The sequence below is a fragment of the Pelobates fuscus genome, chromosome 5, assembly GCF_036172605.1.
Source record: "Pelobates fuscus isolate aPelFus1 chromosome 5, aPelFus1.pri, whole genome shotgun sequence".
Lineage (NCBI taxonomy): Eukaryota > Metazoa > Chordata > Amphibia > Anura > Pelobatidae > Pelobates > Pelobates fuscus.
Window position 1 is genome coordinate 300,519,097 of NC_086321.1, and position 13,788 is coordinate 300,532,884.

Here is a 13,788-nt window from a genome sequence, read left to right on the forward strand (position 1 = left end):
CAACAGTCTTTCACTAAAATGATTTAACATAATATAACGTAACGCTTGTAGGGTAATGTAATAACAGACTACGATAATTCCTCTTCTGTCTGTACAGACACAGTACCAGGCACGTGTTTACGTTAACTGGTGAGGACTGGCGCTAGGACCTAGAGCGTTTCAACAGTTCCGTGGCTTGTGAAAAGCAGGCTACAAACCAGGCTGGCATATTCGGATTCGGATTGGCTGGTTAGATGTGGGTGTGGTTTCCATTTTTGAATAGTAAATAGGCTTTGTCCCAACTCTTGGTTCCAGTCCGAGGGAGGAAAGGGAATAGAAGAGAAAGGGTATGCTGTTCAGGTAAATTGTTCTTCTGTACGTGAGTGAAGCTCTCCCATTAGTCTCTTCCATGTTAACCTGGATATGGAAGGGCTTCCTCTATTTTGATATATTCATAAAAGTTAATTTTTTTTTGTAGTTTTAGCTATATCTGAAAATATAACAATGCTGTCTACTGTCTGTATTTTTTTTTATCACATTCATGCAATCTATTGTAATAGGAAATTGTAGGTTATTAATAAATATGGCAATATTGCTCCCATTTTCTGTAATTCTGACACTTAAGTCATTCTTTCACTGTATTATTTTGCAGCTTCTTGTATCTTCTCCTGCCACTGATTCGCCTGCGGGGCATGACGAGCTGACCACTAGAGCATGCCATCAAGCCCTTCTAGGCAGAGTAAAAGTGAGTAACTACTGTCTGGGAGCACATTAATTTATTTGGATTCACACATGCATATGTGTGTGCTCTAGTACTGAACAGATTAAATGACAATAGTTGGGTTGGGCACTCTGTAGTGGTGTTTCATTTCAAGATGCAAGCTATTGAGCCACACTTATAAAGCACCACTGATGTAGATGTGTATGCTTACTCCCTATTCTTTTTATAAGAACTCATGGACGGACTCCATAAAAAAATAAAATAGTGGCACAAACAACAAATACTTTCTTTGGTGCTTAACTTTAATTTCAGAGCTTCCAGTTTAGTCATGGAATCTATCCATATCCGCTTCTTGTAGGTTGTTGAGTAAGGCTTGCATGTATTCTTTGTCTAAACATGTCTAACATCTGTATTACGAACATAAAACATTTCTATTATCTTTATGTCATCTGGTTTCCCACATGACTTTGCCTGAGGGACCTGCAAAATTCTGTTCCTGTTTTCTGGTGGTGAGAGAGTTAAAGCTTTTTTTTTTTTTTTTTTTCTTGGCTGGTGTTTAATGTGCCTGCGGAAGTGACAAAGGGTGTTGTTGTGTGTGTGTTTGGTTACAGAGGAGTTTAGCTTGTATAGCACTATGGCTGGTACCTTTAATATGGTTTAATTATTAATGGGAGAGGAACTATGCCCAGATTTAAATCTAATCAGCACTTTGAAGGCCTGATGGTTTCAGAAATTTGCAGGTAGGTCAGATGCTTGGTAAAATCCAGAACGGTATTTACATGTGTAGAACCCAAAATAAGATGTCAATGATCTGTTTTAAAATGTCATGTTTATTTTTCAAAATAAGAATTTCCTGTTGCCACATTTATTAACACTTAGAGGTTAATAACATGTATTAACGTTGAAGCACAAACTCTGCTAACTGTAATGCCAGGTTTATTGACTTTGCAAATGTTTTTGAGCATTCTGCTGGTTTACTTTAAAATGTACCCTCTGTCAGTCTTAAGTTCATTTGCCCCTTTATCTTTTTGTTTAAAATGTGAATATATTTTTTTGGGACGGGGGGGTGGGAGGGGGAGGTTATTTTGTAGATTCTGGATTAGCACCCAAATTATATTTTGAGATTTTGAGAAAGCAAATAACAATAATCTGTATTTACAAATATTAATTCAGATGTAGTTTTGGCAGTGATCCCAAGATTTTAAATTCATTCAGTACTTTTTTACTGAAAAATAATCCAGATTGCTGTTAGAGGTGAAGCGTTAAATATACAGGAATTACTCTTAAATATATAGCATTAAACATGCTATAGTCCTTAGATTGGAACCAAAATAGACTCTCCTCTTTGCTCAGCTCATGTGCTGCATGTTACGTGCTACAATGCTTTCCTGTCGTTTCCCACTCCCCTGTGTGTGTCGTGGTAGAGGCGCAGGCCTTTATACAATAGTGTCGGGATCCCATATTAACTGGAAAGACCCATAATTCTCTCTTCCTACATACCAACAGTGTGAGAATGAAACAGACAAAGGTGCATGCAGCACGTGTGGTTGGTTGTGGAATATATAACGAATTTAGGGTTCCCTTAGATCACATAATTAACAGAGCAGAGCCACAGCCTTCTACCTATCTCAAGCTGCATCCCCAGGACTTCTTGTAGTACTCATACATTGGGTTTGGATCATTTCAGCAGTTGGACATTAGCAAGTTGTGCCTCACAAACAGAACCCCTAATATTCTCCATTTCTAAGATCACAGGGAAAATGTTAATTATATAATCGTACCAGGGAAACGTGGCATTCAATTACCTTGGTGGGAAGTAGAATGACACTGTTTGAGCATGATAACTAGTCGTAGGAGTTTGCTTCCAAAGTCAGTCAGAGAGGGAATATACACTATGCCTGGTGCAATAGGTGAGTAGATTTGGGACAGGAATCTGGAGATTCAGGGCACCAGTTTGCAATGAGAGAACCGAATTTGTGCCCAGAAATTTGCCAGTCAGGAGACATCTAAGAGTTGAAAGAAAATTGGCTATCTTCCCTAGGTCCTTACAACTCCTGACCATTTTCGTAACTGACTTTGCAGAGAAGAGGGGAGTTTTGAGCCGTACAGGAGGAGTCATGAAATTGTCAATGCCACAGTAGCATGCTAATAGAATACACAAAGTCCTCTGCTGGGTACTGTTATTGTCAGGCATGGTATTTACCACATAGAATATTTGAGAAGGATTAGGTCAGTTAAGACTGGAAGGCTGAGCACCAACTGGAAACTCTATTTGATTGGGGCATACAGAGGCTGGATTTTGGACCCTATCATAACACTGCTGCCCACTATTTGGAAATAGTGGCCTCCCTAAATCCTGCCAAACTCCGTTCAAATTAATAGACGTTCATGCTAGATGTTTTTTTATTTTTTATATATAATAATGACAAAGTATTCAATCAGGAAAGGTACATCCTGGGAATGTTACTTTTGCCCAACATTCTGGTGATGTTACTATTACCCAAATTAATGGTACTTCCACTTGTCACACATTATGTATGAGAAGAAGAGATTACAAGAACAACTGCCCTTGCCGAGTGCTGATACTGTCCTCTGCGTAGGGTAAGGTTTCGGATCCATGGAAGTCAGTCTTTATTTTTTCTGGCTAAGGATTTTTTTTCTGAAATAAACAACTCCTGTGTATTGCTACTTTGCTGCCTCTGTTTAAAAAAATTTAATAAAATAAAGTATTTAAGAAACGGCCAACTAACCTTGAGCATTACTCCTTGCAACTCTGTACTTGATGAGAACAAAATGAACCATTTGTTTATTCATCTGAAGATATGTAGAAAATCAGCATTGTTTGTAGTTGTGGGCCATGGTCTGTGGGAAATCATTTGAAAGTAATATACTAATCGGTTAAAAGGGCTTTGAAGTGGATAATGTTTGTTAGGCCGGAGGAATTTCTAACCATGAAGATGTCTGAGGATTTTGTACAATATAGAGATTATTCTTCCATTGACTTTATTCATTCATACAACAGTTAATTCTATTGTCTTACTGGTCTCTGTAAATTTTAACTTTACTTACTAAAGTGAGAGTTCAAAGTGGATTCCAAATTTAAAAGATAACTATAGTGTTAGATATACAAACATGTATTCCTAACAATATGGTGCTGGAGTAGGTCCCCAACCCCCCGCAGAATGGAGTAAAAAGGTATTTTACTTGCCTTTTTCTCCATCACCTCGCTGGACATGCCGTGGCTAGCCCCGTCTCCGTGACTGAGATCATCAATCTTGACTACCTCAGCCAATCCAATGCTTTCCCATAAGAAAAGGCTATTGTAAATTTAGTCCGACACTTTGCTGTGTTTTGCCAATTAGCATCTCTACGGGAAGTGGTCAGCGTCTCCATGCAGAGCAGAGTGCAGCACTGAAATATGAGGCACCTCTAGTGGACGTCTAGGTGTCAGCAATGTAGACAGTGCCTTCTGTCTGAAAACTCAGCGTTTGGATATGCTATAGACACCAGAACCACTACGTTAAGCTGTAGTGGTTCTAGTGACTATAGTGTGCCTTTGAAGGCTAGAGTTACTGAAGTGAAAGCATAGCTGACTTACAGAATTTTTCCTCAAATTTGAAATTCACTTTGAATTCTCACTTTAGTGTTTAGTCACCATCTGGCAGGCAAACTTTACTATTTTTCCAATAATTACAATAAAATCACTAAACAGACTTCATATGGGCCCCTTGATCTCTTCGGCACTATGGCTTATAATTTGTTCTGCCTTTTTCATAAAGAATAATATAACACCTAAATGGTTCACCATTGTTCAAGTTCACCAAAATTAAAAAGCAGAAAGGTCTACCTCCACCCTCTGTTAACATTTCAATGGGTGTGTGACAAATAACAAAAGTGCTGGGCCCTTATTTACTTTACTGTGTAAATGATTTATGTGTGAAGAGGGTGTCCTCCTAGTTTCATTTTACAAAAAGTGCAGATTTCAACAGAAATTGGCACTTTTCTTAATTAACCTGGTTACACCCCCTAGTTCTTTTTTTTTTTTTAAATACTTTATTTGTGAATGAAGCACTTGACATATACATAATGAACAATAAACATTGCCAAAGTTATGTTATTACAGTCAGATTTATTGGTGTTGATACATGCCACGGTCCATCTCAGTCACGTGTGGCGTAGCGTTCCGGTTTGTCAAGATACCTTCATTTTGCTTTTTATTTTTATATATTGTAATATACAACTGTAACGATAGTCCGTAGACTAAGTAACTAATCGTTTCAACAGTGCTCATAAAAGCCTATGTATCCGTCTACTTTTCCGGTAGGGCTCATGGCACCTGTCTCCTCTAAGGTTGCCTCTAAGCCGGGATAGGTCCCGCCCTATATTTATTCATAACTTTCGGAGTTGACTATCGGGCCAAGTTACCCACCGGACAAGCAACAGAGAGAGATAGAAAGCAAAGGGGAGGAAGAAAGAGAGAGATAAAAGTATTAGAGAGGGTTCATCAGGCTGGAGAATGTCGGTGCCATAGTGTATGTTTTGTATGATCCCATGTTAATTGGGACCCTATCGGGGGCTATCGGGTGGGGTCGGTTGCGCCCTATCTGTGCTGATGCTCACTTAGGTTAGATCGCTAGAAGTCCAGGGTTCCCACATTTTCTCAAATCGTGACATAGACCCTCGAACCCTATCTGTTAAGCTGTCCATAAGGTATACATCTTTTATGTTTGACAGAACGGTTCTCACTGGGGGTATTTCTACTTTCAGCCATGTTTGGGCTAGTGCTCTCCTGGCCGCTAACGTCACCTTGTGTATTAATTTTTGCTCTCTTTTTGTCCAGTTCTCTAGGGGTCTGTTAAGTAAGTATGTCCATGGGCTTAAGTTTGGAGCTCTATGAAAAATGTGCAATATCAAGTTATGTATCTCCTTCCAGAAGATTTGTACCTGAGGGCATTCCCACCACATATGAAGGTACGTGCCTTTAAGGCCCATCCCCTCCAGCAGTCGTTGGTAGGAGTTTTCCCCATTTGACGTAATTTAACTGGTGTGGTGTACCACCTGAACAGTGTCTTTAACACTTGTTCTTGGAGAGACACACATATGGATACTGAAGTGTTCACCTCCCAGATCTCCCTCCATTCTACTCCCTCCAGTACCTCCCCCAGTTTCCTCTCCCACGTGTCCGTGTAGGTGAGTGTGCCCCATTCCTCAGTCTCTGAGCTAATGTGCGCATATAGCTTTGAAATAAGAACCGGTGGTATGCATTCGTTTAGACACATTCTTTCAAAGAAAGACATGTGCCCTGTTGCTGCTTGTTGTAAGTGTGGTCGTTTTGTGGTGGAATCTCGGTAAAAATAAATTTAGTAGGCCGAGATTACCACGTGGCATGTGTACGTGCATATGCTGACGTATCGATCAGTTGGTTGCACGAGGCAAGATATGATCAGTAGTGTACGGAGCATGTGCAAGAATACAGGATGTAGTATTCCCCTCCTCCATTGTGCTGGACAGGCCATGCGGTCAAGCAGGAAGTTAATTCTTATTTGTATTGATTGGTCAAGAGAATGTGCGGGTGGAGCTTAATATGGGAGGAGTTATGTGCCTATATAAGGAGCCTGCACTATTGTCCGGGGCTCAAAACTTGCTGTATTTTGGTGACATTAGTCCCTCTGAGTCCCGATCGGTGATCCAATAAAGAATCTCTTCCTTCCTGAAGAAACCTGTGTCCATCTCTCTGTGCTTGGCTTCCGTCAGTTTCTCCGGTATCAGTTTCATATAGTCTTTAAGTTGTATGTATCGGAAGAAGTCAAGCGGGGTGAGGTGTGTCACCTGTTGCAGGTGATCGAATGTAACTAGCGTGTTATTCTTATACATTTGGCATATCCTTTGGAGACCCGCTTTTTCAAGGTTAGCGAAGTCTCTTGCTGTCATTCCCAGGGGGAAGGCTCTGTTTCTGAACAGTGGGGTGAGCGGTGATGAGACGAAACTAGTTTAAATTTGTGGGCTGTGGCATCCCATATTCTCAGGGAATTTAGAATCGCCGGGCAGGTTGTGCGTATGATGGGCTCTTTTGGTACCCACATGTGGACACCCCCTAGTTCTTAAGCAGACAACAGATCCTGTTACTTCATCTGTGGAGCTAAACTGAAGAGGCAGGCAATTGCCGTACAAATACTTTGGTTGGAAAGTCTGATTGGACAATTATAAAAAGTTACGGGTGGTGAAGAAGGGGAGAGCTTACAAAGTCAGCAGACAAGAGGACTGCAGCTTTTGCAATTGTTTTTTTTATTTGTTATTATTTAATCCCCAGTGGAACAATGCATAATAAAATGCATGCATTTTTTTCATTTGGAGTATATCTACTAAATAAAGATATTTATATATTTGGGCAGTGGCGTGTCTCTATAATAAAAGTAGGATTGAAAGATTGGGGGTCCCCTAGCACAATTTTGAGTTTAAATAGTATAAATTTAAACTATATGCTCCAGTGATATGTAGCATTTAATAATTTTCAGAATTGTCTGCTACCCTTATCACAGTCGGAATATGTAAATGAGAGTAGTTGTAGTTCACATTTTGCTTATCCTTCATGATTTTAGAATTGTGAATAATTAAAATATGAATTATTCCTGTCTTAAGATGTAATTTATTCAACAGTATTTTATTAACAATTCTGTACTTTTCAGATCCGTTGCCATAAACATGTCTGTCAGCAGCCACGAAAACCGCAAGTCTCGTTCTAGTACAGGCTCCATGAATATTCATCTCTTCCACAAGCCAGGCCATGCCGACAGCCTTTTAACACAGCTTAACCTGCTGCGCAAGAGATGTCTGTTCACAGATGTGGTGCTGCTGGCTGGGAATCGTGCTTTTCCATGCCACAGAGCTGTGCTAGCATCCAGCAGCCGCTATTTTGAGGCAATGTTCAGTGGTGGTCTGAAGGAGAGCAAAGATGGAGAAGTCAACTTTCAAGATGCCCTGCATCCTGAGGTCTTGGAACTGCTACTAGATTATGCATATTCTGCCCGTATTATCTTCAATGAGGAAAATGCTGAGTCCCTTCTAGAAGCAGGAGACATGTTACAGTTTCATGACATTCGGGATGCAGCGGCAGAGTTCCTGGAGAAAAATCTTCATCCAGCCAACTGCTTGAACATGATGTTGATTTCTGATGCACACTTCTGTGAAAGGCTGTTGGAACTCTCTTGGAGAATGTGCCTTGCTAACTTTGTGGAGTTATCAACAACAGAAGACTTTTGCAGATTGCCAAAAATAAAGCTTATGGAATTAGTTCTCAGTGAGGAGCTGGAGGTTGAAGATGAGAGTTTGGTTTATGAGGCGGTGATGGGATGGATTAAATATGAGCTGCATACTCGGCTTGATGACCTGCCAGATCTCCTGCGCTGTGTTCGCCTAGCACTTTTGTCTGAGCAGTACTTGAGAAGTTTAGCCATGAATGAGCTTGTGGTGCAGAATAAGCTGGCCAAGGAAATTGTAGAAGAAGCAATTCGCTGCAGAACAAAGATTCTACAGAATGATGGACTGGTGACTGGCTTTTGTGCCCGTCCTCGGAAAGTTAGCCAAGCCTTGCTTCTTTTAGGAGGGCAGACTTTCATGTGTGACAAGATCTATGTGATGGACCAAAAGACCACAGAGATTATCCCCAAGACTGACATCCCTAGCCCACGCAAGGAATGCAGTGCATGTGCAATCGGCTGCAAAGTGTATGTTACTGGAGGTAAGGGTGCAGAGAATGGATCCTCCAAGGATGTCTGGGTTTATGATACACTTCATGACGAGTGGTCGAAAGCAGGACCCATGTTGGTGGCCAGATTTGGACATGGGTCTGCAGAACTGGATAATTGTTTGTATGTGGTTGGAGGTCATACAGCCATAACAGGGGCTTTCCCAGCTTCCCCTTCTGTCTCACTAAAACAAGTGGAACATTATGATCCTCATATTGACAAATGGACATTAGTGGCTCCCCTCCGGGAAGGTGTCAGCAATGCTGCTGTGGTGGGAGCCAAGATGAAACTCTTTGTGTTTGGTGGCACCAGTGTTAACCGTGAAAAACTTCCTAAAGTCCAATGCTTTGACCCTCTTCAAAATAGGTGGACAGTTCCTACCACTTGCCCTCAGGCTTGGCGTTACACTGGTGCTGCAGTTCTAGGGAACAACGTCATTGTAGTAGGGGGTGACACAGAGTTTTCTGCCAGTTCTGCTTACCGCTTCAATAGTGAGACTTATCAGTGGTGCAGGTTTGGAGATGTTTCTTCCAAGAGGATTAGCTGCCGGGCAGTGGCCTCTGGGAACAGAATGTATGTGGTGGGTGGGTACTGCGGTACCCAGCGATGCAAGACCCTGGACTGTTATGACCCATCAAGTGACACTTGGAGCAGTGTAACCACAGTACCCTACTCCCTGATCCCAACAGCCTTTGTGAGCACCTGGAAGTATCTTTCAACATAAGACCATGTACAGGTAAATCGCATTTCACCTCCCATATAACGTCTATTTAAAAAAAAAAAAAACATTGATACTGCTACTCCCATGTTGATAACTTTGGCAGTGCTTAAGAATGAAACGATCAAGAATGAGCATTTATGTGAAAAATCTAAATTAATATCATGATGTAAATGACCATGATGTAAAGATAGCTCAGTGGCTAATGCATCATCAGTAGAATCTGTTCAACCCTTGGGTTGCAGGCTCAAATCCCATCCTGGATAATATGAGTGCCGTTAAATTGTAACAACCCCTGGATGTTGGGCTAAGGTAACATCCCTGAAAAAAATACTTGAAAACGAGAGTACTCCTGGTTAAATACTTTGTGGTTTTCTAGTGGGGAGCTAGAAAAACAGACCGGGAACAAATGGCAATTTCAATCACAGAGTGACTTTGTAGTTTACACATAAACTCACTCTGCTTAACCCCTTTCCATATCCAGTACGTCCGAAAAACGGTCCGCAGGGAATTAGAGCGCTGGAAGCGATCATGATCACTTACATCAGCTCTAATGGTATTGCAGCGATGCCTCAATGTTGAGGCATCGCTGCAATACCCCCCTCACTGCCGGAGAACACTGGGTGATCGCTCCCCCCCAGAGCGATCACTTCCAGGTTGCTACACGTGGAGCCTGGCAAAGAGTACTGAGTTATAAAATAAATGTAACCCCTACCCTCCCTCTCCCATGTACTTACCAATCACTGCCGTTCCTCCGCCGGTGATCGGTCTTCTTCTTAGGGGGGACTGTCTGGGCCCCAGGGGCCATGTGAGCGGTCACAATAGGTATCCACAGTGCTGCCAAAATGTTCATTTTTTTCACCATAATGGGGACTGCCTGAACATTTTTTTTTTAAAGAAACACTATAGTGTCAGGAATACAAACATGTATTCTTGACCCTATAGTGTTAAAACCATAATCTACCCTCCCCCTCACCCCCCTGCCTCCCTAAATATAGTAAACTATTACTTGTATTCAAGTCTGCAGCTGTATCTCTGCATGCTGACAGAACATTAACCCCTTAAGGACCGGACTGTTTTTGCGATGTTATACATTTGCAACCAGGCATCTTTTGACACTTTTGTGGTGTTTGTGTTTAGCTGTAATTTTCCGCTCTCTCATTTACTGTTCCCATACAAATTATATATTGTTTTTTTCAGGACAAAAGGGGCTTTCTTTACATACCATTATTTATATAATCTCATGTAATTTAATTTAAAAAAAAAAGAAAAAATATGATGAAAAATTGAAAAAAATACATGTTTTTTTACTTTTATGTGAAAAATCTTTTACTCATCTGCAAAAGCGAATGAAAAAAACTGCTAAATAGATTCAAAATTTTGTCCTGAGTTCAAAAATACCCGGTGTTTACATGCTTTTTGCTATTTTTTTGCATGTTATAGGGCTATAAGTACAAGTAGGATATTGCGGTTTCAAAACATACATTTTTAAAATGTATCAATAGTGACATTGTAACACTATTATCTGTCATAAATCGCTGAATAACACCCCACATGTACATATATATTTTTTTTTGTAAATCTTTCTTTTATTATGGCATATACGTTATGGGGTACAGAAGAAAAAGAGGAGGCATTGTGGGGTAACACAGGTTGGTGGTAACAAGGTGGTGGGCAATACACCTCTGAGAAAGACTGCCATATTTTTTTGTTTTTTAGAACGTCATGTAAACAGGTTTATACAAGCGTGGTTAATAAAATAAAAATTAGAATAATAGACAGTTGTCGCTTAAACAGTTGTCGCTTAAACATTTGTCGCCTAATCAGTCGTCGCTTAATCAGTCGTCGCTTAAACCTTGGTCACTTAAACATTTGTCGCTTAAACCTTGGTCACTTAAACATTTGTCGCTTAAACATTTGTCGCTGAAATAATTGTCGCTTAAACATTGGTCGCCTATTCATTTAGTAGGTTACATTTGTCACTTCTCGTAGGCATAAAATAAAATTAATAGTTTTTTGAAAAGATAAAACAAGCTAGGAACAGTTTTAAGGCTTATGAATATATAGGCAAACTAAATAATGACCACTAGAGCATACACATGAAATCACTGCGTGGCTGGTAGGTACTACAGGTTTACAGTGCTCCCCTCCCACCACATAATCCCACTATAGCACCAAAGTACACATTTGAACTTGCAGAGGCAGGTAAGCCTCTGTGGGTAAAACTAAAAAGACTATGCAACTCAGCCATATATCATTGGTAATGATGGGGTGGACTGTCCTGGGAGTCAGCCTTGAATGTCAGCACAGTCAGGCGGCCATTCATCCTATACCCCTGCTGGGTTGTGGGTTGCCATGTGGGGAAAGTTCATGCTGGGCTTCCAGCTGCTTGTCCTGCGCCTGATACCATGTTGTCGGTGATTGCTTGCTCTCAGCATCATGCCTGCCCGGTTTCTCCTGATTCTCTGCTCTCCGCCCGCCTTGTCTGGGTGTTTGGTGTGTGAGGACCGTGTGTCTTCGGCCCGAGGCCTTTGTAGGGGTTCTTGCCACAAGTCCATTGACCCCATCAACAGGGTCGTGGGCCCGAGGATTTGCCAGTGTTCGGCTGTCCCCTCGGGCGTATGGGTGGCGTAGGAGGGTTACCTCTTGACGAACCCCCAGCTCGGAAGAAGAGCGTGTGGCCCCTTTGGTGGCTAGGTGCGTTTGGCGGCTTGACCGGAATGAGCTTAGGAGCTTGTTTGGGTCGGGTCCTGCCTCCGCCCCGGGTTCGCCGACATTTGGTGGGGCCTCGCTTAGGTTCCACGTGGGACCCATCCGTAGTGCTCCGCCTGGGTCCGCTGGTGCCGCCGGTTTGCAGACAGATCGGGCAATCTGGCGGGAGTAATTCCTGGGTGTGGGGGTGTGAGTGCCAGATTCCGGTGAACTAAGTGTTCTCTCTGGTCTAGACGATTTCTGGCTATGTTTCTGTTGGGAGGCCGCCTTTGCTATTCGTGGGGGGATCACCCACATTTGGCGCCGGGTAGCCGGGCGGATCCAGGCCGCCAGTTCTCTTATTTCCCGTTTGTAAGGCTGTCTTCTGGTATTGTGCCCCCTCCACAAGCGTGTGCATAGCAGGTGTAGGAACTCCAGGGCGTCCTTGGGTGGCTTAAGAAGTGTGTACTGTGTTGTTCCCGCCATGTGGCTGGGCCCGGAACGTCCGGAGTCCAGCCTTGAGTGGGTAGCTGCAGTGTCTGAGTTTATGTATGTCCCGTTGGTGGGGACCGGGATAACCCCCACCGGTCCATAGGGGGGGGGAACGGAGGCACAGACCTTGTCTCGTGGCTTGCTTCAGCGGCGAGAGAGCGTCCGTCTCCCTCACCGCCGCCATGCTCGAAGGCCGCAACCTCGTGCGGGTCGGGACCGGTGCAGAGATCAACCTGCTCGGTGTCTACACGTCGGTCTCGGTGGCCCCAGTCGTTTGGGAGTCGCTAGAATGTGGGTTATCGCCTCAGTTTGCTGGTAATCGGCGGTGAGCACAGTTAGAAGCTGGAGCAGCAGCGACATGCGACTGCTCCGTTCCACGGTCAGGCCCCGCCCCTACATATTTTTTTTTAAAGTAGACAGCCCAGGGTATTCAATATGGGGTATGTCCAGACTTTTTTAGTAGCCACTTAGTCGCAAACACTGGCCAAAGTTAGCGTTCATATTTGTTTGTGTGTGAAAAAAGTAAAAAACTAAATTGAATGCTAATTTTGGCCAGTGTTTGTGACTAAGTGGTTACTAAAAAAGACTGGACATACCCCATTTGCAATACCTTGGGTTGTCTTCTTTTGCAAATGGTATCATGGGGGTAATTCTCATTCCTGGGCTACCATACGCTCTCAAAGGCAACGTAACCAACCTGGCCATTTTCAATGTAAAAATATTTGACCCATATATTTGACCCTGTAACTTTCAAAAACGCTATAAAACCTGTACATGGGGGGTACTGTTATACTCAGGAGACTTTGCTGAACACAAATATTAGTGTTTCAAAACTGGAAAATGTATCACAACAATTATATCAGTAAAAGTGCTGTTTGTGTGTGAAAAATGCAAAAAAAGTCACTTTCACTGATAATATCATCGCTTTGATATGTTTTACTGTTTTGAATCACTAATATTTGTGTTCAGCGAAGACTCCCGAGTAAAACAGTACCCCCCATGTACAGGTTTTAGGGTGTCATAGAACGTTACAGGGTAAAATACAGTGATAGCAAATTAAATTCTCTGGACTTTCGGCCTGGGTTGGCAGGCAGGTCCCTTAAATTGCAATCAATAAAATAACTTAATTATGTAAAAATATTACATAAATACGCACGTAGAATTTAAATATATATGCATATTTATATATTTGAAGTCTACGTGTATATTTATATAATTATTTATGTAATTTTGTATATGGACTTATGAATAGTTCGTATTCTTTTTATTTATTTATATATACATAGATATATATACAATGTCATTCTAAGTGTATTTTGATATAAATATATATATATTAATATCAAAATACAGTTAGAATAACATTTCGTATAGATATATCATTTTTTTAAAATATTTATTATTATTTTTACACGTTTAATTTAATTTACTTATTATTTGTA

General features: G+C 41.7%; 1 protein-coding gene across 3 annotated transcripts in view; it reads left to right on the top strand.

Moving 5' to 3' along the window:
- Positions 1–298: 298 nt before the first annotated feature.
- Positions 299–13,788, top strand: part of LOC134611539 (ectoderm-neural cortex protein 1-like) — a 28,634-nt gene continuing 15,144 nt past the window's right edge. Inside the window, exons 1-3 of one of the 3 annotated variants that reach the window (XM_063455501.1) lie at positions 299–339; positions 632–724; positions 7,387–9,181. In XM_063455501.1, the coding sequence (XP_063311571.1) occupies positions 7,403–9,169 (1,767 nt within the window). In that variant the 5' untranslated portion in view covers positions 299–339; positions 632–724; positions 7,387–7,402 and the 3' untranslated portion in view covers positions 9,170–9,181. Of the gene's footprint in view, positions 340–631; positions 725–7,386; positions 9,215–13,788 lie in introns of those variants that run through there. The other 2 variants (XM_063455499.1, XM_063455500.1) reach the window with 2 other exon arrangements.